General features: G+C 39.4%; 1 protein-coding gene across 6 annotated transcripts; it reads left to right on the forward strand.

Annotated features, from left to right (window-relative positions):
- The first annotated feature begins 1,488 nt into the window (after positions 1-1,488).
- Positions 1,489-20,053, forward strand: dpm2 (dolichyl-phosphate mannosyltransferase subunit 2, regulatory). Of its 6 annotated transcripts, none has more exons than XM_059994066.1 (4): positions 1,489-1,584; positions 11,339-11,428; positions 12,117-12,219; positions 14,612-20,053. In XM_059994066.1, the coding sequence occupies exons 1-4, from the start codon at positions 1,582-1,584 to the stop codon at positions 14,668-14,670; spliced, it is 255 nt and encodes an 84-aa protein (XP_059850049.1). In that variant the 5' UTR covers positions 1,489-1,581; the 3' UTR covers positions 14,671-20,053. The 6 variants fall into 6 exon arrangements, with proteins under 6 accessions (XP_059850049.1, XP_059850054.1, XP_059850053.1 ...); XM_059994071.1 differs by lacking the exon at positions 1,489-1,584 and adding an exon at positions 1,604-1,624; XM_059994070.1 differs by lacking the exon at positions 1,489-1,584 and adding an exon at positions 1,618-1,671.
- Positions 20,054-21,271: the final 1,218 nt, after the last annotated feature.

Genomic DNA, 21,271 nt, shown 5'->3' on the forward strand with positions numbered 1-21,271 from the left:
TCCCAGCTCTACTTGTTTTATATTTATGACCGTGAGGCAAAGTACAGCCCTAATGTCATATTCGTTTGCTGATGACACCATTGTTGTTAGCCAAATGAATCAGCATATAAGAGGGAGATTGAAAATCGAGCTGAATGGTGCAGTAATAACAACCTCTTGCTCAACATCAGCAAAACCAAAGAACTGATTATTGACCTACAGGATGAGGAAACCATTTGTTCATGAGCCAGCCCTCGTCATGGGATCAGAGATGGAGAGGGTTGTAATTTTAAATTCTTTGGTATTAACATTTCAAAGGATGTGTCCTGGGTCCAGCATGTGAGTGCCATTACAAAGAAGGCACATGGCATCTCTACTTTCTTAGAAGTTTGCAAAGATTTGATAGGTAACCTAAGACTTTCAGATATTTATGTAGATGCATGGTGGAGAGAACACTGATTGGTTGCATCTCGGCCTGGTATGGAAATACTAATGCCCTTCAACAGAAAAGCCTGCAAAAAGTAGTGGATAACCCCAGCTCGTCACAGGTAAAGCCTTTCTCAGCATTGAACACATCTACAAGGAGTGTTGTTGCAGGGCAGCTGCATCCATCTTAACGATACCTACGATCAAGGCCACACTCTTCTCACTGCTGTTATCAGGAAGATCCTACATCTCCAGGTTCAGGAACAGTTATCACCCCTCAACCATCAAGTGCCTGGGCCAGAGTGGATAACTTCACTCACTTCAATTTCAAGAATCCTCCATACTCGAGCTCTCAGTGTTGTTTATTACTCATTTATCTATTACTAGTTTTAATAGCACCAGCATGCGTTGTGAAATTTGTTAACTTAGCGGCAGCAGTAGACAGCAATGCATGATAATATTGAAAATAAGTAAATCAATTACAGTAAGTATATTAAATAGATAAATTAAAATAATGCAGAAACAAATAATATAAAAAAGTGAGGTAGTGTTGATGGATTGGCAGAGGGGAAGAAGCTCTTCTTGAGTCGCTGAGTGTGTGTCCTTCCTGACAGTAACGAGAGTCCTGGGTGATGGGGATCCATAACAATCGACGCCGCCTTTCTGAAGCACCGCTCCTTGAAGATGTCTTGGAGACTAGTACCCAAGATGAAGCTGACTAATTTCACATCTCTCTGTAGCTTCTACCGATCCACTGCAATAGCCACCCACCCCATATAACACGTACTTTGATAATAAATTCACTTTAAACTTTGAAATATGTAAATCATTTCAAAAACAGCTGTCAGCACGAGGGAAACTAGTTGAGTACTGTAATATCCTGACAGAGGAGAGGAGGCGTTTGTGGAACTACAAAGTGATTTAAAGCTCCGGCTGGGGAACAATGCAGGAGACGTTTAGGCCCTGACATTGGACTTTACGGGCTGTAGCAGCTTCTGTCGCTGGACATTGTCCTTCACCCGACGGGCTGCGCCATCTTCCATCACTCGGCTGTTCCTCGCCGGACTGCGCATGCGCCCGGTTATACCTCCGTCACGCCGGCGTTCTGCGTGATGCACGTGACCGCGGCTGGCCGTGACCCCGGAAGTTGACGTTCCGGCGCCCGGAGTGGTGACGATGGTGAGTGAGGTGGCGACGGGCTGAGGGCGCTTTCACCGGGGTAGTTCCTTAGGCCAGGAGGTGGCTTGCGGCCTGCCCTATTGACATGTCGGTTCTGAGGCAATTGTACTTTGAAATTTGATTGATCTTCCATAAGTGGGACAGGAAAATAGCCTGAGGGATGAGTGGGAAGATTATGAATAGTATCCATTGGTACTGGTCTGTGTGCTCACATGTATGGTGTAAAAACTAGGCTGAATGTCACCTCCTTTTTCTTCTTTTAATACACTCTTAAATCTTTTTTCTAAGTTAGCTAGTAGTAATCTTCTTTAAAGAGCTTTGAATAGACTTGAGACCCACCCAACACAGCTAGCTGATATTAAGTGCTTCTGTGTTGTTATTGGTTAGTGGCTTATCTTCTGAATGGATAAAAAGGATTTTGCAGACACACTGTTTATAATTTTTTTTTAGTGCCTTGAATCACCTGCTGTAGATTGTTCATGCCTCTGAAGCAGGAATCAGTGGGTCTTGAGCTTTGTGCGGGTTTGAGGTCAGGTCACAAACAAGAGAAAATCTGCAGATGCTGGAAATCCAAGCAACACATGGAACTCAGCAGGCCAGGCAGAATTTATGGAAAAGAGTTGATGTTTCAGCCCGAGACCCTTCATTGGGACAGGAGAAGAAAGATCAGACAGGATAAGGGGGGAGGAGGGGAATAAGTACAAGGTAGGTGAAACTGGGGGAGGGGTGAAGTAAAGAGCTAGGAAGTCAATTGGTGAAAGAGATTGGCTGGAGGAGAGGGAATCTGATAGGAGAGTATAAAAGACCATGGAAGGAGAAGGTGAGTAAGGAGATAGAGGGAAATGGTGAAGGGTGGGGAGAGCCAATTATTGCAAGTTCAAGAAATCACTGTTTGTGCCATCAGGTTGGAGGCTAGCCAGGCAGAATGAGTGCCTAGCCAACTTGAATGTGGCCTCATCGCAGCAGTAGAGGAGGCCATGGACTGACATGTTGGAATGGGATGTAGCATTAAAATAGGTGGCCACTGGGAGATCCTGCTTTTTCTGGTGGATGGGGCATAGGCACTCGGCAAAGCGGTCTCCCAATCTACGTCAGGTCTCACCGATATACAGGAAGCCACACCAGGAGCATACAGTAGATGACACCAACAGACTCACAGATGAAGAGTCACCTCACCTGGAAGAACCATTTGGGGTCCTGAATGGTAGCAAGGGAGAAGGTGTAGGGGTAGGTGTGGTACTTGTTCCACTTGCAAGGAAATGTGCCAGGAGGGACATCCATGGAGAAGGATGAATTGACAATCTTCCCACCTTCTGACTTTTCATCTTTTTTCTGATGAAAGCATCCCAGCCCAGGATGTTGACTGTTTACTTCTTTCCTTCAGTGCTGCCTGGCCTGCTGAGTTCCTCCAGCATTCTGTGTTTGAGGTCAGGTACTCATTTCCTCCAGCTTCCACAGGTTGCACTCTAGCGCAGGTAAGACTGCTGCCCCCCCCCCCCCCCCCCAAACTCCAGCAACCTGGATTTGACTTCAACCTCTGGTGCTTCAACACAGTGTTCATATGTTCTTCCTGTAATCATCTGTGTTGCCCTAGATGCTTCAATTTCCACCCAAATCCCAAAGATGGTTGGTAGGTTAAAGGGCTGTTGTCAATTATACCTAACACAGGTTGAGTACCCCTTATCTGAAGTGCTTAGGGCTGGAACTGTTTCAGATCAGGTCTTTTCAGATTTTGGAATATATGTTGTGATAGCTCAGGATTGCCATTGTTTCCAACTCTGAAATAATGTGCTACCAGTAAGCAGTCTTTGCCTTAACTTGTTCCTCGCACATGTGAACTGATGCAGCCATTCGGTATGTTAGATTTTCATCAGCAGAGCCTGTTCTGTTTTGTTGTGCCTGTTCAATTTTTGTTATTTTTTGTGCAGAGAGGTGGGATTTGGGGGTTGATGATTGTGCTGCCTTTCTTTCCTTTCTTGGTTTCATGGCTACCCGATTGAAGAATTACGGAGTTGTATACTTTGATAATAAATTAACCTTTGTACTTCTTGAACCTATTACCATCACAAATCTTTAAAAATTTCATTCTGTGCGTTTTCTTAAACTTTCGCAACTAGCCTGCTGGATATTCACAATTACCTTCATTTTTCAGTTCATCACGATAGATCTTCACTTGTTTCATGTTCAGCATACCTTTGAGCAGCATATGTTCTTTCTGCTGACAAATCACACGACCGAGATCTTCATTTTTCGCTTTATGCAGTTTTTATCTTTCATTGGCTTCAGTTCATTACCTATGTGATGTCACTTCTTAGAATTGTCTGTAGTGCGCAGAGACCTGTGCATTGCCTGGGAACCTTCCAGTGTCTTGTGGAATTTTCCATATGTGACATCATGTGAGCACTCAGAACAATTATGGATTTTGGAGGTTTTTGGATTTTGAAATTTTGCATAAGGGCTACTCAATCTGTTCGTGGCTGACAGGAGAACCCAGATGTTTAGTGAGAGAATTTGTTGAATGTTGCAAAGGGATTGATTTGAGAACCATAAATTACTTCTTTTTATGAGAATATTGGGACTTAGGGATGGAACAGATCTCTGAGCATGTTCATCTTCAACTGCTGAGTAGTTTGAGAGAACATAGCATGAAGATGGCACATCTCCAGCAACCAGAGTTCAGTCCTATCCCTTTTTCTTTCTTCAGTCAGTTACTCACTAAATTGCCCCAAATGTGTAGATGAAGAGTAGAATGTAGAAGGGTGGAAGAGGGATGGAATTGAAGGGGGGAATAGATAACAAAGGGGAAAAACAGTGGAGAAATGAGATTGCACTATAAAATAGCATACTTTAAGGTTTGAAGTTGCTTTTATGTGTCTGATGATTGGATGTAAAAAGAATGACAGGAGGTACTGTAGATGCTGAATGATTCCTTTTGGTGAGACAGACTTCAAATATTCTGAAAACTGAGAAAGATAACTGTAAAACAAGGGAATAAAGGTTACATTGGGTAGGTAGGAATATGGTTAGAAGCAGATCAGCCATGATATTAACTGGTGGGGGCAGGCTTACATTGCTACTCCCATTACTAATTCCTTTGTTTATAGGGTGCAACCTCAAGTCTTGCATCGTATGAAGGTGGACCCTTCCCACTTGCAACCATAATGCCTCTGATGCCCTCTCTCATTTTGACAGCAATTTCTTGTCGCCAACTGTCTTATCTCCATGGATGTCAAAGCCCTCCGCACCTCCAAACAAAGCTAGTATTGGGTGTGACCTTTCACTTTTTCCTTTAGCACTGGCACAACCAGCTCCCTTTCATACTACCTTCATTTGCCTGAGTCAACTCATTTGCTAATTCAACATCTTCTTCAATCCATGCATCTTTTGCAAATCAAAGATGTAGCTATGGAAATTTGTATGGTTTCTTGCATAGAACAGTTCTTAGAGTCATGAGGTTCAGAACAGAAAAAGACTTTCAGCCCCAAATACATGCCAACCGTCAAGCACCCATTCTTACACTCATCCTAATCTCATTTTATTCTGCCCACATTCCCATCAATTCCCCACAGACCTTATGACTCATATACACGAATCTTAAAGTAAAAGAACCCTTAGAAGGATTCATCGATATTCACCATGTCATAAGACATGGGTAATCGTGGTCTTCCATCTATCTTTAATCTGAGAAGTTGTTATAAGCTCTTCAAAACTTTTGACTGTTCATTCTTGATATAACCCATGAATATAATGTGCTGTGGACCACGACTTTTTCTTCCATCAATTTTTCCTGTCACTACAAGATGTTTGAGCTTCTCTTTCTCAGTACATGTCCCAGACATTCCAGCTGCGTTTTCCTGATTGATGATATCAGTTCTCTGGTTTTTGCAAAGCTTCCTTATTTGTCACTCTGTCCTTGCATTATTTTTTTAAATCTTTCTTCTCAAAAACCACATTTCTGCAGCTTGGAGTCATCACTCATTTTGCTTGGATATTGTCTAATATTCACTTCCAATGTTAGTGTGTAATGAACTGTGACACTCTTCAGTTTAGTACCTTAGAAATTATGTTATTCTTGTTCAAATGTGCATTTAGCAATTCCAATCTTCTAATTTGAACATTAGGGCTACTGTCAGATGTTATCGTGCTCCCTAAGTAATTGAGCTTCCATGTCTGTTCAGTTGTTTTGTTGCCCACTTTCAGTTTGTATTTCTGCATTTCTTTCTTACTTCGTGTCAACTGTACATTCGATCTTAGAGTTCTCTTTGTACTTTCTTTGACTTTATCTAGAATTTTTTGGATCTTCTCTTTAGAAGTAGCTATCAGCTCTATGTCATCTGCGTATCGTAAGTTGCTCTGATTGTATCCACCAATTATCATGCCTAGAATTCTGCTAATTTCTCTTAGAATCTTCTCATCATAAAGGTTGAATAGGTCGGGTGAGAGAACACAACCCTATCGGATTCCCCTCTTAATCTGGAGAAAAGCACTTGCCTCATTTTCACCTCTCATTCCCTCCCTTTGTTCCCAATACAAATTTCTGATGATTCTGATATCTTTCCCATCAATGTCCAAGTGCTGAATGATTTTTATAAGCTCTTGATGTCTGACCTTATCAAGCTTTGGGATACTCGATGAAACATAGATATAGGTCTTTCTAGATGTCTATGGCGCATTCACAAATCAGTCGGAGGATGACAATTGCATTCCATGTTCCATTATTTTCAATGAAGCTGCACTTTCTTGTGTGATCCCTGAATTTATGATTTTTCTTGCTCTCATCGTGATGGTTCATAACAGGACTTTCACAACATGACTCATCAATCTAGTTGTGTGGTTTCTTCGGCAGTGCAATAAATACTGACTTACTCATTTCTTCAGCTATTTCCCTGCTATTATATATTTCATTCAGCAACCTTTCAATCCTGAAATCTTCCAGTGCTTGAATAATTTCTATGGCAATGCCATCTGGCCCTAATGCCTTACTTTTTTTCATTTTCCCCGCTGCTGCTTTAACTTCTGATTTCATAATCGGTGGGCTGTTGATGTTCTTAGTAATTGCTTCTCCCATTTTGTATCTTCAAACAAGTCAGGAATGTATTCAGGCCATCTAGCCAGTACATCTTTTTCCATGAGTATCGATCCTTCCAAGTATTTCACCTTCAAATACCCACTTAGCAGGCAATGATCATATAATTATAGAATTCACCCTGCAGTTTGAGAGGGTGAAGATAAAGTCAGAAGTATCAGTTTACAGTGGAGTAAAAGGAATTGCAGAGGCATGAGAGAGGAGCTCATCGAAGTTCATTGTAAGGGGACACTCAGGGATGATGGCAGAACAGCAATGGCTGGAGTTTCTGAGGGCAATTTGGAAGCCACAGGATTGCCACTGCTAATGATGAAGTATTCTAAAGGGCGGATGAGGCAACTGTGGCTGACAAGGGAAGTAAAAGACAGCATAAAAGCAAAAAAAGAGCATATCATGTAGCAAAAATTAATCGGAGGTTAGAGGTTAAGGAAACTTTTTTTAAAAAACAGAAGATAACTATGAAAGCTGTGTGGAGAGAAAAGATGAAATATCAAGATTCGCTAGCTAATAATATAAAAGAGGATACAAAAGTTTTTTCAGATATATAAAAAGAGAGGTGAAGGTGGATATCGGTCCACTGGAAAGGTAGTAATGGGAATACAAGGAAATGGCAGACAGTAAGTATTATCCAACAGTCTTCACTGTGAATGACACTAGCACTATGCTAGAAACTCGAGTGTCAAGGGGCACATGTTTGTGTAGTTGCTATTACCAAGGAGAAGGTGCCTGGAAAGCTGGAAGGTCTGAACGTAGATAAGTCACCTGGACCAGATGGACTACATCCCAGGGTTTTGAAAGAAGTAGCTGAAGAGATTGTGGAAGCATTAGTAATGATTTTTCAGGAACAAGGTTCACTTTTATTTTAACAGCTGCACGGAGCAACCATTGTTCTGAGCAAGAATTTTTTAAATTCTGAAAATCCTGAAAACGACCTGAAAACTATGCACACTTTAAATTAACATTATATAAAAGAAAATTCTATCTGCATATCAACAAAGGCTATCTGCATGGAAGCATTTTATTTACTGCGTGGCCATGCACCCGTGTAGCTTTGAGGGAACACTGTTCAGGAATCATCAGATTCTGGAATGGTTCCAGAGGACTAGAAAATTGAAAATGTCACTCCACTCTTTAAGAAAGAGGGATTAGCAGAAAAAAGGAAATTATAGGGATGTTAGCATGGGAAGATGTTGCAGTCTATTATTACAGATGAGGTTTTAGGGTACTTGGAAACACATGATGAATTATACCAAAGTCTGCAAGGTGTCCTTCAGGGGTAATCTTGCCGAACAAATCCATTGGAAGTCTTTGAGAAAATAACAGGCAGGATAGACAAATCAGAGCCAGTGGATGTTATTTATTTGGGTTTTCAGAAAGCCTTTGACAAGGTGCCGGACATAAATCTGCTTAAGATAAGAGCCCATGGTATTACAGGAAAGATACAAGCATGGATAGAAGGTTGGCTGACTGGCAGGAGGGATACGGGAGGAATCTGGTGGAAATGCTTAGGGTCACAGGGAGAATATGTAAACTCTGTACCTGGAGCAACAGAGATCAGAATTAAACTCAGAATCAGATTCATTATCACTGTACTGCTTTGCGGCAGCAGTATAATTAAAAATCTTAATATCTATGGTAGCATAGCGGTTTTTGGGGCGTCAGAGTTGAATTCCAGCGTCCTCTGTAAAGTCTTTGTACATCTTCGCCGTGAGTGTATATGTTTCCTCCAGATGCTCTGGTTTGTCCTACAGTCCAAATACGTAATGGTTCATTTCATTTCATAGCTTGTCACACCAGTCAGCTATTCTTGTCTGGCGCGTAGTGTCAGGATTGGTCTCCTTTCAGAGTAACCGGGTCATGATATGAACATTCCTGTCTTGACCCTTGTTTTGTTTTTACGAGGCCGAATAGCTAGCTTGATGCTCAACCCGGCACAGATGGAAAGTGTGCTGGGGGGTGGGGGGCCTGACTGGGTTTGAACTTGGGAGCCTTCACTTCCGAAGTCCGGCGCTGATGCCACTGCGCCATCAGCCAGCTGAACGTAATGATTAGTAGGTTAATTGATCATTGTAAATTGTTCTGTAAATCAGGCTAGGATTAAACAGGAGAGTTGTTAGCAGTGTGGCTCATTGGGCCAAGGAAGTTTGTTCTGTGCTTTATCACTAAAATAAATGGCTCAAAATTTTAAGGAATAAGGAGCAAGTGTTCATGGATTTGTGAACAGTTTCAAAACCTGATAGCAGAGGAGAAGAAGCTGTTCCTAAATCATTGAGTGTGGGCCTTCAGGTTCCTGTACTATCTCCTGATGGTAGAAACAAGAAGAGTGCAAGTCCAAGATGGTGAAGAGTCTTGATAGTGGATGCTGTCTTCTTGGGGCACTGCGTCTTTAAGCTGTGATGCAAGCAGTCAGAACTTATAAGGCTCTTTGGTGGCATACCAAATCTGCTTAAACTTCTAATAAAGTAGACCCACTGGTGTGCTTTTGTGATTACATTGATGTGTTGGGTCCAGGATAGGTCTTTAGTGATGTTGATTTGAAGCTGCTCACCCTTTCCACCACTAACCCCTCAGTGAGGACTGGTGTGTGTTCTCCTGACAACTTCTTCCTAAAGCCAACAGTTGATTCCTTGGTTCTTTTGATGTTGAGTACAAGATTGTTATTGAGACACTATTCAACCTGATGATCCAGCTCAGATCCCTGACACTGGGAGGCAGCAGTTCTACTCGCAGCACCATCGTGCCACCCTTAAAATCTGAATATTAACCTATGATATCCTTATTTAACAGTGACAAAGTATGTTTGATGTTTATGTGAAGTGCCTTGGAATGGTGTATTTTTCATACCATACACAAATGAAATTGCAGTATAAAAATTAGCAAGTGAAGAAAAATTCTAGAAAAGATTATTATCAAGTCAATCAGAATTATTTAAAATTACTTGCTGTGTAACTCTGCTGTGGGAAATCTGAATACCACAGAGTGAAAATAGGCTGCAGCATGAAGTATGTTTATGTTATGGACTGGTGCATTAGTCATTTTGTCTGTAGGTTTCAGATTAGCTTTATTTGTCACGAGTACATTGAAACATACAGTGAAATGCGACATTTGTGTCAGCAACCAGCTCAGTCTGAGGATATGTGGGGGGGAATGGTCCGCATGTGTTGCCATGCTTCCTGTACCATCACAGCATGCTCACAACTTACTAACCTGTGTGCCTTTGGAATGTGGGAGGAAACCCATGTGGTCACAAGGAGAGCATACAATTTCTTTACAGACAGCGGCGGGAACTGATTCCCAATTGCTGGTGCTGTAAAGCATTATGCTAACCGCTACAATGCTGGACCACGTGACTGTTACACATTCTCATTCTGTGTTATATTGTGTCCAGGAATGTTTAATGATCATTTTTAGAATCACTCATCTTGCATTGCATTGAAGAAAAATCAAAACTGTACTTAAAATATGAAACAGTGTAGTACAGTACTGGTCCTTCAGCCCATAATGTTGTGCTGACCTTTTAACCAACTGCAAGATCAATCTAACCCTCCCTCCCACATAGCCTTCCATTTTTCTTTTATCCATGTGCTTTTCTAAGGGTTTCTTAAATGTTCCTAATGTATCTGCCTCTACCACCAACTGTGGCACAGTGTTCCTTGCATTTACCACTCTGTTTAAAAAAAAACTTGCCACTGATATCCCCCCCTATACTTTTCTGCAATCCCCTTAAAATTATGCCTTCTCATGTTAGCCATTGCCACCCAGGGAAAAAGGATCTGACTGTCCACTCTATTAAGCTTCTTATCATCTTATACACCTTTATCAAGTCACTTCTCATCCTCCTTCACTCCAAAGAGAAAAGCCCAAGCTCGCACAGCCTTTACTCCTAAGACATGCTCTCTAATCCAGGCAGCATCTTGGTAAATCTCCTCTGCATCTTCTCTAAACCTTCCACATCCTTCCTACTTTGAAACAACCAGAACTGAACACAATATTCCAAGCGTGATCTAACCGGAGTTTTATAGAGCTACAACATTATCTTGTGGCTCTTGAACTCAATCTCCCCCACAGCCCATCCAGTACGCCATACACTTTCTTAAACAACTTGCACAGCAACTTTGAGGGACCTATGGATGTGGACTCCCTAGATCCCTCTGTTCCTCTACACTGCTATGAATCCTGCTATTAGCCTTGTATTCTGCCTTCGAGTTAGACTTTCCAAAGTGTATCACTTCACCCTTCACTGCATTGAACTCCATCTGTCACTTCTGAGCCCAGCCCTGTATCCTAACAATGTCCCCATTGTAACCTAGAGCAACCTTCCACACTTTTCACACCACCACCAACCTTCCTGTAAACTCAATGTGAAGACATTGATTCTGCTTCATACTTGTGAGAAATCCCTCTTAAAAGTTTTTTTTTACATGCACCCTGTATTTGAATATAGCCAGCATGCGTCTGTAAAATACTGTGGGATATTTAAATGTCTTAAAGCTGTTAGTATTGGAGCAGTCAGTGAGCTTTCTAGAGAATAACATGCAACTTTAAAGAAGCTGAACCTTTTTTGAATATATAGCAATATATGATTTACCTCAATGTGGTACAGCAGAGATGATAGAATTATGTTTTTAATGTTGTTTGCTGAATTTCTCTGTTTTTTTTCTCCTTTAGGCTACAGGAGTAGACCAATTAGTTGGAATGGGACTAGTGGGATTCAGCTTGGTAGTTTTCACATATTACACCATTTGGGTCATTGTGTTGGTGAGTACCGATTACAAATGCTCTGTTGTATTCACTTAAGTAACTTTGCTTAGTGCTTAAGTTACTGATTCAATAATCAAAAGACATGTATTCATCTTCAGTTTTCTCAGGATATGGATGTTACTTACCCACATCTATTTATTGCACTTCTGAACCTGTTTAGGAACTAGATCACAAGCAGAGTCTGGTGTGTTAGTGCAACAGGAGTCACATGAATAGATACGATGGCAAGTTTTTTTTCCCTGGTGGCATCTTTTTTGGGGTTTCTGCAGTAATCCAACATGCTCATGGATAATTTACTGAAATAACATTACATAATGACCTAATTGTTTGTTGTAAAATAAACATTGAGGTAAAAAGAATATTTTGTCTACTTTTCACATCCTTAGGACCTCCAGAATGTTCTACAATTATTTCTCAAGTGGAAAAACAATTGGAATTTAAGGAAGCAAAACAAAATAGAAATTGCAATATAGTGATTTTGATGGTTGTCTAAAAATAATATTTAGGAAGTAGGAGAGTTTTTCTGGTCTTATTTATGTAGTAATATTAGTCATTTGGGGCTTCAGCCTAATAATTTTAAGTTTGTTGAGCTTGTTTCTCTCACTAATCATGGATCTTCTCAAGACGTATTTCATATTTTATCTTACTTTAAACCAGCTGATCAACGTAATTCTTATGTTTGCAGCCATTTGTGGATAGTAGACATATTCTTCACAGCTACTTCTTACCACGGGAATATGCGGTGATCTTGCCGGCGGTCGCTGGTCTGCTCCTGGTTTTATTAGTGGGTAAGTGCTCTGATGTTTCTCGGTTATTGCTTGGTAATTGCTTCAATGTCATTTCTATCAATAATGTATTACTTAGCTCCTTTAGTTAGCTAATGCTAACTACACTTCAAAGTATTGCATTGAGATTTAAAGAAAAGATTTGATAGGTAATATGTAAATCTGGTGGATTCTTTCAGTATCTACTGGATATTTGGGATAACTTGCCATTTGAAAAAATGATACAGAAAAGCAGAAGGAATTAAAGGTCAAAAGCAATGAGAGATTGTGGAGTTAGACTTAAAAAAGCTGAATCAACTAATGCTCTTTTTAAAAAAATAACGTTGATGTTTGCATAATGGAAGCGTTTAAAAATGATGGTGAGGTTCGATAGGATTTACCAGAGGTTCACCAGGATGATAGTAGGCTTTACCAAAGAAGTTTACTAGGGTGATAGGATTTACCCAAGATTTTACTAGAGTATAGGGTTTACCAGCCTGTTGGCTGAGTTAGAGTGCACTTGCTATAAGAGGAAGTTGGGACAAATTTGGGTTGTTTTCTCTGGAGCAGCAGAGGCCGAGGGTATATCTGATAAAGGCTTATAAAATTATGAGAGGCATTGACAAGAGTAGACAGACAATCATTTTCGCAGGTTGAACTGTCTAATACTAGAGGGTATCCATTCAAGGTGAGGGGTTAATTTCAAAAGGAGATGTATAGGGCCAGTTTTTTCACACAGAGTGGTGGATTCCTGGGGTGGTGGTGGAGGTACATATGACAGGTGTTCGAGGGGGACTTAGGCATATGAATGTGCAGGGAGTGGAAGGTTATAGACAATGTATAGGCAGAAGCATTTGATGACTAATTAGTTCAGCACAATTGTGGGCCACAGGGCCTGTTCTGTGTTACACTGTATGCTCCAGGGTCAGTTGAGAAAAGATCGATGTATCCTATCAAACCCATCTTCAATCCATCCTCAAACTTTAGTTTTAGTAGAAGACTGATTCAAAATAATTATTTTCAATCTCTGCAGCATTTCTCTATTTTCCCATTGTTAGTCATCATCTAAAGAATAATATTTTAACTATTTTTATATACTTTTTTCTTTTTCTGTGAGTTACACTCATATTCTATCTTACTTTATTTTTTAGTCATTCTTTGCTGTTTTCAAAACATTTTTCCGTCCTCTAGCCTACCACTAATTTTGAAACATTGTAAACCTTTTCTTTTAATTTGATACATTTGTCCTTGCAGGAAATTACATTTTGCAGTTCATGAAAAATCTCTTTAAATATCTATCATTGCAGATCAATGCTCTTCATTTGATTTTCCCAATCGGCTTTAATCCTTATGTCAATGTACACTCAGTGGCCACCTTATTAGGTACATCTGCTTGTTAATGCAAACAACTAATCAGCCAATCATGTGGTAGCTACTCAATGAATAAAACCATGCAGACATGGTCAAGAGGCTCGGTTGTTGGTCAGACTGAACATCAGTATGCGCAAGCAATGTGGTCTAAGTGACATTGACCAAGATATGATTGTTAGAGCCAGAAGGGGTGGTTTGAGTATCTCAGAAACTGCTGATCTCCTGGGATTTTCATGCATGACCATCTCTAGACTTCACAAAGAATGGTGCAAAAATCAAAACGAAAACATCTGGTGAATGGCAGTTCTGTGGGCGAAAACACCTTGTTAATTGGAGAGTACAGACAAGAATAGCCAGACTGGTTCAAGCTGACAGGAACGTGACAGTAACTCAAATAACCACACATTACAACAGTGGTGTACAGAAGAATATTTCTGAATGCACAACACATCAATCCGTGAAGTAGATGGGCTACGGCAGCAGCAGACCATGAACAAACACTCAGTATAATTTTCTCTTATTTAAGTTTCAGATACTGCTTTCAAACTTGGGGGTTTTTCACCCTCCAACTGAAGTTGATGTTCTATGGTCCTCTGATCACTCCTTTCAGGGTCAGTCTTTATTATGAGATCATCAGTCATCATCACAAGGGATTCTGCCGATGCTATAAGTCTTAAGCAACACACACACAATGCTGGAAGAACTCAACAAGTGAACCAGCATCTGTGGAGGGAAATAAACAGTCGATGTTTTGGCCTGAAACGCCAACTTTTTATTCCCCTCCAAAGACGCTGCCTGATTTGCTGAATTCCTCCAGTATTTTGTGTGTGGTGATCATCAGTCAGATATCTGCCTTCTATAATTTTTTTTTAAATTCTGATATCGATCTTGGAGAGCAATTCCAGACCCCTGGTGTATTTAAACTCTCGGAATTGCAGTTTCCACTTTTTTTTAAAGTGCATGGATCCATTGCTCTGAATAGCATGTTTCTATGTATTAATTGTGAACTTTAAGTGATAGTGTCCTTTTTTTCTTTTCATTCCAGGAACATTTATTGCTGTAGTAATGTGGAAAAACAGAAAGCCTACAAAGAAAACAGATTAAACAGAACTCAAATAAGAACTGCAAGATTACTTCATTGTGAGTTTGTGCAGATGAAAACAGCAGAATAACAACAGAGGATTACAGATAGACGGCAGATTTATAGAATAAACTTCTGCTTCACCGATAGTTGTGAGAAGCTGTCACATACTGTTTTTCTTCTCTATTTGCTGTATTATCTTAATACCTGACTCTAGTCTGCAGTGATATTCTTCCACTTTCGGTTATGGACATCTGTATTTGCTGGTATTAGAGCGTACATGCTCCTATAAAACAGAAACATTTTTTTCAGTCAATAAGGCATATCTGTAATCAAAAAAGCTTGTTTTCTGAATTTGAGTACAACTTGGACTTGTGCATGTGCTTGTTGAAGGCAAATCTAAAATACTGCTAGACAGGAAAAGTATTTTCTGGAGAGGATTGTTCCTATTAAGAAAACTTGACTAGCTCCAACTACTGCAAAGCTCAGGAAGTACCAGTTTAAGAGTTTTAATTCATGAGTTTAAGCCTGCACCAATTCATAACGTCATATGTCCATGTTTCCTCTCGTAACATGACTATAACTAAGGTCTTGGCAGTGTACTGCAAGCAAGTGTGCAATGAAGAAGCATGGCAAACAAGCTTGAAGTATTTTAGAGAGTAATGTTGTAGTTACAATTAACTCACAAGGAAATTAATGCTACATGTGTTGAACAGCAAACTGCAAATTGTGTAATCCCTAAACCTGAGCTGTGGGGTAAAGGGAGAAAGACTACTATGCATTCCTGGATATTTTGGAAATTTACTTGAAGCATCCATTTCTTGCAGTATATATATTTTTTAAAAGTCCCGTTTGTAATTAATTTAAGAAATCCAGTGGACATTACAGTCAGCCCTCCTTATCTGTGAATTCAACCAACCATGAATCGTGAAAACCCAGAAGTGCTCTTCTAGCACTTGTTGTTCGAGCATGTACAGACTTTTTTTTCTTGTCATTATTCCCTAAACAATGCAGTATAACAACTATTTAAATAGCATTTACATTGTATTAGGTATTAAGTAATCTAGAGATGATTTAAAGTATACGGGAGGATGTGCGTGGGTTATAGACAATAGTCAGTAGGTGCAGGAGTAGGCCATTCGGTCCTTCTAGCCAGCACCGCCATTCACTGTGATCATGGCTGATCATACATAATCAGTATCCTGTTCCTGCCCTCTCCCTATATCCCTTGACCCCGCTATCTATAAGAGCGGTATCATGGATCGGGATTGAAAAAAATCTGGAGTTCTCTTACTAAGTAAGTCAGAACAGGTATATCCAGTATTTTTTAGCGTTAGTTAGTCAAACGTTTGCATTCGTATAAAATATATATTTTACCTTTCTGTGCATATAAAACACTTAAGAACGTATGTTCCAGCGCTGGGCTCAGGAAGATCCCGAGTTCGATCTAGTGACAGATGGCTATCGAGTGTACTCTCCACCATACTGGATTGGTGTGGAGGATCAAAAACCCAAAACCCAATAATTAAACCACTGAGTTGCTTAGTAAAAATTGTAGCTTTCATCGGGGCACAACTTTTCTCACTTTATCCTTTAAAATTGTTCCGATGGTTGACCGACGTAGCCTAACGTTTTTCCAATGACCGATGGCGTTTCACCTCTTTCCAGTCGCTTTATTATTTCCACTTTATTTTCAATCGTTGTCATGATTATTTTTGTAAACAGAAACACTACGGATTCAGAGCTCTACCGTCGGGTCCTAATGTCCACCGCACAGAGACAGGTTACATAGGGTCTGGGGTTCCGCTGGGTCCTAAGGTCCACCGCATTGAGACAGGTTGAATTAAGGGGTTTGAGCATCCGTAAATTTTGGTATCCGTGAGGGGTCCCGGAACCAATCCCTCGCGGATAAGGAGGGCCGACTGTGTTCTTAAATCTGACGTTTCGGTTTCTTGGAGTTTCATGTAAGACAGTGGTGAGATTTTCAGAAAATTATTTCTCAAGATGTAGGTGTTGCTGACAAGGTCAGTATTTATTACCTATCCCAGGTTGCCCTTGAAAAGGTATCAGATTGCTGCCTTCAACACAATAATTTATGTGGTTGTGGTTCTCTACTGTTACAGCCAGGTGGAGAGTTCCGGGATCTTGTTTGGGGTGGTAGTGAATATCCAAGCTGCAGTGGTGTGACCTGTGATGTTTTCTGGTACTGCTGTTGTTCCTGGATGTTTAAGTGATGAAGGCTCCAGGTTTCAATATGCTGCTGAAGAAGCCTTGACAAATGATTGCATTGGATCCTGAGGATGGTCCATACCTTATTCAGAATGGGCCAGTATTGCGGAGAATGACCGAGCTGCTGGTCAAGCATGGTGTCTATCCCTGCTGTGTTAGGAAGTAAAATCAGAACCTGACTTTGCACTTGCAGGTCTTCCACAATGACCGGGTGAAATGGTAATTAGATTGTAAAGTAATCAGGAGTATAACCAGTCACTTGCAGTTTTAAGGACAACTTGAATTGTGGGAGAGTAATGCTGAAAATTATTATTTTTTTCTTAATAATAAGTACATTTTGTATCATAAATTATGCACAGGAAAAGATACACAGGAATCCTATTGCTACATTTAAATCTATTTGCATATGGCCTTTTACAGTACATAGTAAAGGGCATAATTCTACTTGCAGCTCGTTTTATATTTTATGATACATATAAAGAGCAATAAAATAATTTCAAAGTGAAGGATAAGGATGTTTGTTGTAAAATTAGAATTTTTTGATGCTGGATCATGAGTAAAGATTCACTGAGATATCTAAATTTTTAACAGAAAGCAAAGTGTTTGCAATCTGTTCTGGTTTTTCCTCTGCCTAAAATATTAGGTTATATTTTAATTTGCACCATAGTAAATTTTTTTGTTGAAGTAGAATAACAACATCACTTCATCCAGATAAAATAGAAACTCGCATGATCCAGCCTTCATGTGAAAAGTATAGAAAAGGCCTTGTTTCAGTTTACTCACACTTACTGTCTTGCCTCTTCTGTTTCTTCAATGACTGTATTGTTGCTATTTCCATACGTCATTGCTTTTACTAAGGTTTTCCACCCGCCTTTCATTTTTGCACAGTCCATCTCTGATTCTTCCCATTCTGGATCTTTCTGTCTAAATCTCAGCGGATAAGTTTGCAACAAGCATCCATTACATCTCTCGCATCAGTGTGGTTTATTTTTCTGTATGCTCTGCGTTGTACAGCTTTCATGCTCTTTGCTTTGTGATTACTCTCACTAACTACCCTCATTTCACAACTATCAAGTTTTTCTTTGTTCATGTTATTTTCTTCATTAACTCATTAGGTAAATTATTTCTTCAACCAGTTATCCCCTTAGCAAACCAGACTTCACACAGTGATATTTCCTTTGCATTATCTATCTTGACCCCACTACCCATGGAGCTTAAATATAATTTGTTTTCTTTGTTTCCTAGTTTCAACAAAAGTTCTTTAATGCAAAAGTTGACTCTTTTTTCGCAGATGCTGCCTGACCAGATGAGCATTTCCAGCAGATGAGGGATAGCAAAGCCACCTCAAGGCACTTCAAAAAATAAAGATAACACTCAGACATACATTTTAGGCAGATATAACAAGAAGCTTAAACAAGTAGCTGAGTTTTAAGGAATTCAATAAAGAATGTAATAAAGATGCACAGATTTAGGAAGAGAAGTCTAAAGCTAAAAACCCTTGCAGCTGATAGCATTAGGTGAATTATGTCAATTGAATTAAGAAATTAAATGAATTAAGAAATGCATTATTTCAATAAATGAGCTCTATAAAGTGAAGTGATTAAATTCAGGGCTGCCACAACTGGAGAAGTGAATATATCTTAAATGTCTAAATGGCTGAGGATATTACACAGTTGAAAGAGGGAGCCCAACACATGGGATAGTTGAAAGTTAGGATGATTTTGCTTTCATGTTTCCCTGCATTGTCAATAAAGACATGCAGCAGAGATTTGAATAAGTTATAGAGAGCGTGACTAAAGCATGCAAGGATTTTGTTGGAATAGGCAACTCTGGAGGTTTTAACAGGATATATGAGGGTTTTGACAGCAGATGAACTGAGGTAATATAAAGGAAATGAAAATAGATGTCTTAGTGATGAACTTTTTAAAAATCAGAAGATGTTGTTAAGCAGCTGAGGCTCAGAATGTTTTTTTTTAATTCAGCACATTTTCTTCTCTTTATCCCTCTACCTATCCCTCCTGCCTGGCAGGGGTTGACCTGATTGGCCTGGCACATCTTCAAAAAAAACTTTAATTCCCTTAATCTTATTATTCTTTCATGAGGTGCTTTTCAGCGATACCTTAGCCTATAGATCTTTGCCCCTCCTCAAAAGGATTATACCTTGGAAAGGCTTTTGGTGGCAATCTGGAATAACAACAGGAACTAGAAGAGGCCAATTCAAACCCTCAGCATGTTTGAAAAGGGGTTTTCAAATCTCAAATTCATATTTTGTGCAGAATTGGTTCTTCACTTAACTCAAAGATTGGATTCTGATTTTTAGTACATTCTTTTTATTTCAGTTCTCCAAACAACAAACCTTTTTTCCTATCCTCATGAGTATCTTCTTTAACATGAAAACTTGATCTGGTAACCCTTTATTTCCAAAATCAATTTTGCTAACACAGCTATGGGAGTCCTGGTATCAATTTCCCAAAACCAATTGATCTAATTAACTTAGATTTCCAGATCTGAACTTAACACCCTGGTGTGGCTTTGAAAGGACTTTAGAAAGTCTGAGCATAATTTCCATTTTAGTCTCATATACTAGATACAAGAACTAGTATTCCATCAGCTTTCTTGATTTTGTTACACTAGATGACATTTTAGTAATGATCTCTGGGTCCAGGCTCTTTGTTTTTTATCTCCATTGTTTTGAGCTTTTCATCATTTAGAATATACCTCATTTATCAAAACCAATGGTTCACTTATCTAACAGCCTCCTTTCCCTCCCTTTACCTGTAATCACCACACTCCAACTTCTTCATTGATGTCGACATTGAATAGAGTGATCCAAGCCCCAAGTTGGTGAGTGCTTAGTGAGGCTGTGTCGTACCCCATCCGCTGCGGGCTTACTGACTGTGAGCTTTGTGGCAACTTACCTCTGTGATAGACTGAGACTTTGGGCCCACTCTGGCTGCTCTCAACTTTGGGCTTATGGAGTCAATTTTTTCTGAATGCTGACACTTGCTTTATTGTTCACATGATTTGATTTGATTTTTTTCTTTTTCTCACTCTGCACATTGGGTGTTAGTCTTTTCTTAAAATGGATTCTTTCAGGTTCCTTGTTTTGTGGTTGCCTGTTAAACAGAAGAATCTTGTATAATTTATACATTGATAATAAAATGTACTTTGAACGTTTTTTTTGTTTTATGTGTTTCTGAATCATTACGTAATGTAGCCCCACTTACAGTTATTCACATGTCAGTATGGTGTTTCTCATGTCTTTTTGATGCAGTCATATCTTAGAGCAGCAACTCAGCTACTCCTTGCGTCAGCTTTTAAAATATTTGTTTTAATTTATTTTCTCCCTGGAAATTGGCTGAGTATCATTGAAAACCGCTACATGTTTACTGTAATTGTGGAAACTGTTAATACCTGTTGTGGTTGAAGCTGTTTTATTTACTTCAGTTATAGCAAGCTGCAGCTGGCCTGGTTAAAATCTGTATGTTGTGGAAATTTATAATTAGAAACATTAGAGTCAATTATAGCTTTAGTTTTGTTGTTCCATCAGAGAGTGGGTTTGCAACAAAGTTTTCTGATTAATGAGCTAAGTGACAAGAGCTCATGTGGGACAATGGAAATATCTTATTAGAGTCAATAACGTGGATAACTTATATTAATGGCTAAACTACATGTGAGAGGTTACTGTGCACAAGCTTTGTCTGAATGCAATTGTACCAGAACTGAAGGGTTTTAATTAATAGGAATGGTTAAACAGGCTCTTTCTTCTGGTAAACAGAGGTAGTTTAAGGATAATGTGATAAGGGTTTTGATTATGTAAGTGTGATAAACACTACCTTACTATATTTTAATTCTATTTTTCTACTACTTATTTAATTTTACTATTTAATATATATTTACAGTAATTTATGGTTTTTTCCATATTATGTATTGCATTGTACTGTTGTTGCAAAGACAGCAAATTTCATGACATATGCTGATGATATTAAACCTGATTCTGACTCTGAGGTCGTTATATAGGGGAGACCAAAATGAGTGCACATAGGGTTAAGATATTCAGGGATTTATTTAATTATCCATAGAATGGTGGAAATTCTGGACTTGCTAAAAAGCCCTAACAATATCTTGGTGTAACTAGCAAAAAAGCCAGTAGTGAAAGACTAGACAGGTGTGACAGGGAGAAAGCAATAGAGGAACATGTCAGTAATGATTTAAGAGATGGCAGGAAAATGGTGTGGATGTTATACATCAGCTTAGAACATTTGAATTGAATTGGTTGCTGTAATTTTCTCCGTCAAATTGACTGAAGCCATCTTACTCTGGCAGCTCAGTGGCATGGCTCTAATTTTGCACTTAGATATCATGAAATGTCTTTACATCTTCCAGTACAGTTAA

The sequence above is a fragment of the Hypanus sabinus genome, chromosome 18, assembly GCF_030144855.1.
Source record: "Hypanus sabinus isolate sHypSab1 chromosome 18, sHypSab1.hap1, whole genome shotgun sequence".
NCBI classification, from domain to species: Eukaryota; Metazoa; Chordata; class Chondrichthyes; order Myliobatiformes; family Dasyatidae; genus Hypanus; species Hypanus sabinus.

What these genes read in the sequence shown, in the direction of transcription:
- dpm2 (XM_059994065.1), top strand. Translation starts at nt 2,635, where the DNA reads ATGGGGCATAGGCACTCGGCAAAGCGGTCTCCCAATCTACGTCAGGTC. An exon ending in CCATTTGGGTCATTGTGTTG is followed by an intron (nt 11,429 to 12,116) that starts GTGAGTACCGAT and finishes TTATGTTTGCAG; the next exon opens with CCATTTGTGGATAGTAGACA. An exon ending in GCTCCTGGTTTTATTAGTGG is followed by an intron (nt 12,220 to 14,611) that starts GTAAGTGCTCTG and finishes TTTTCATTCCAG; the next exon opens with GAACATTTATTGCTGTAGTA.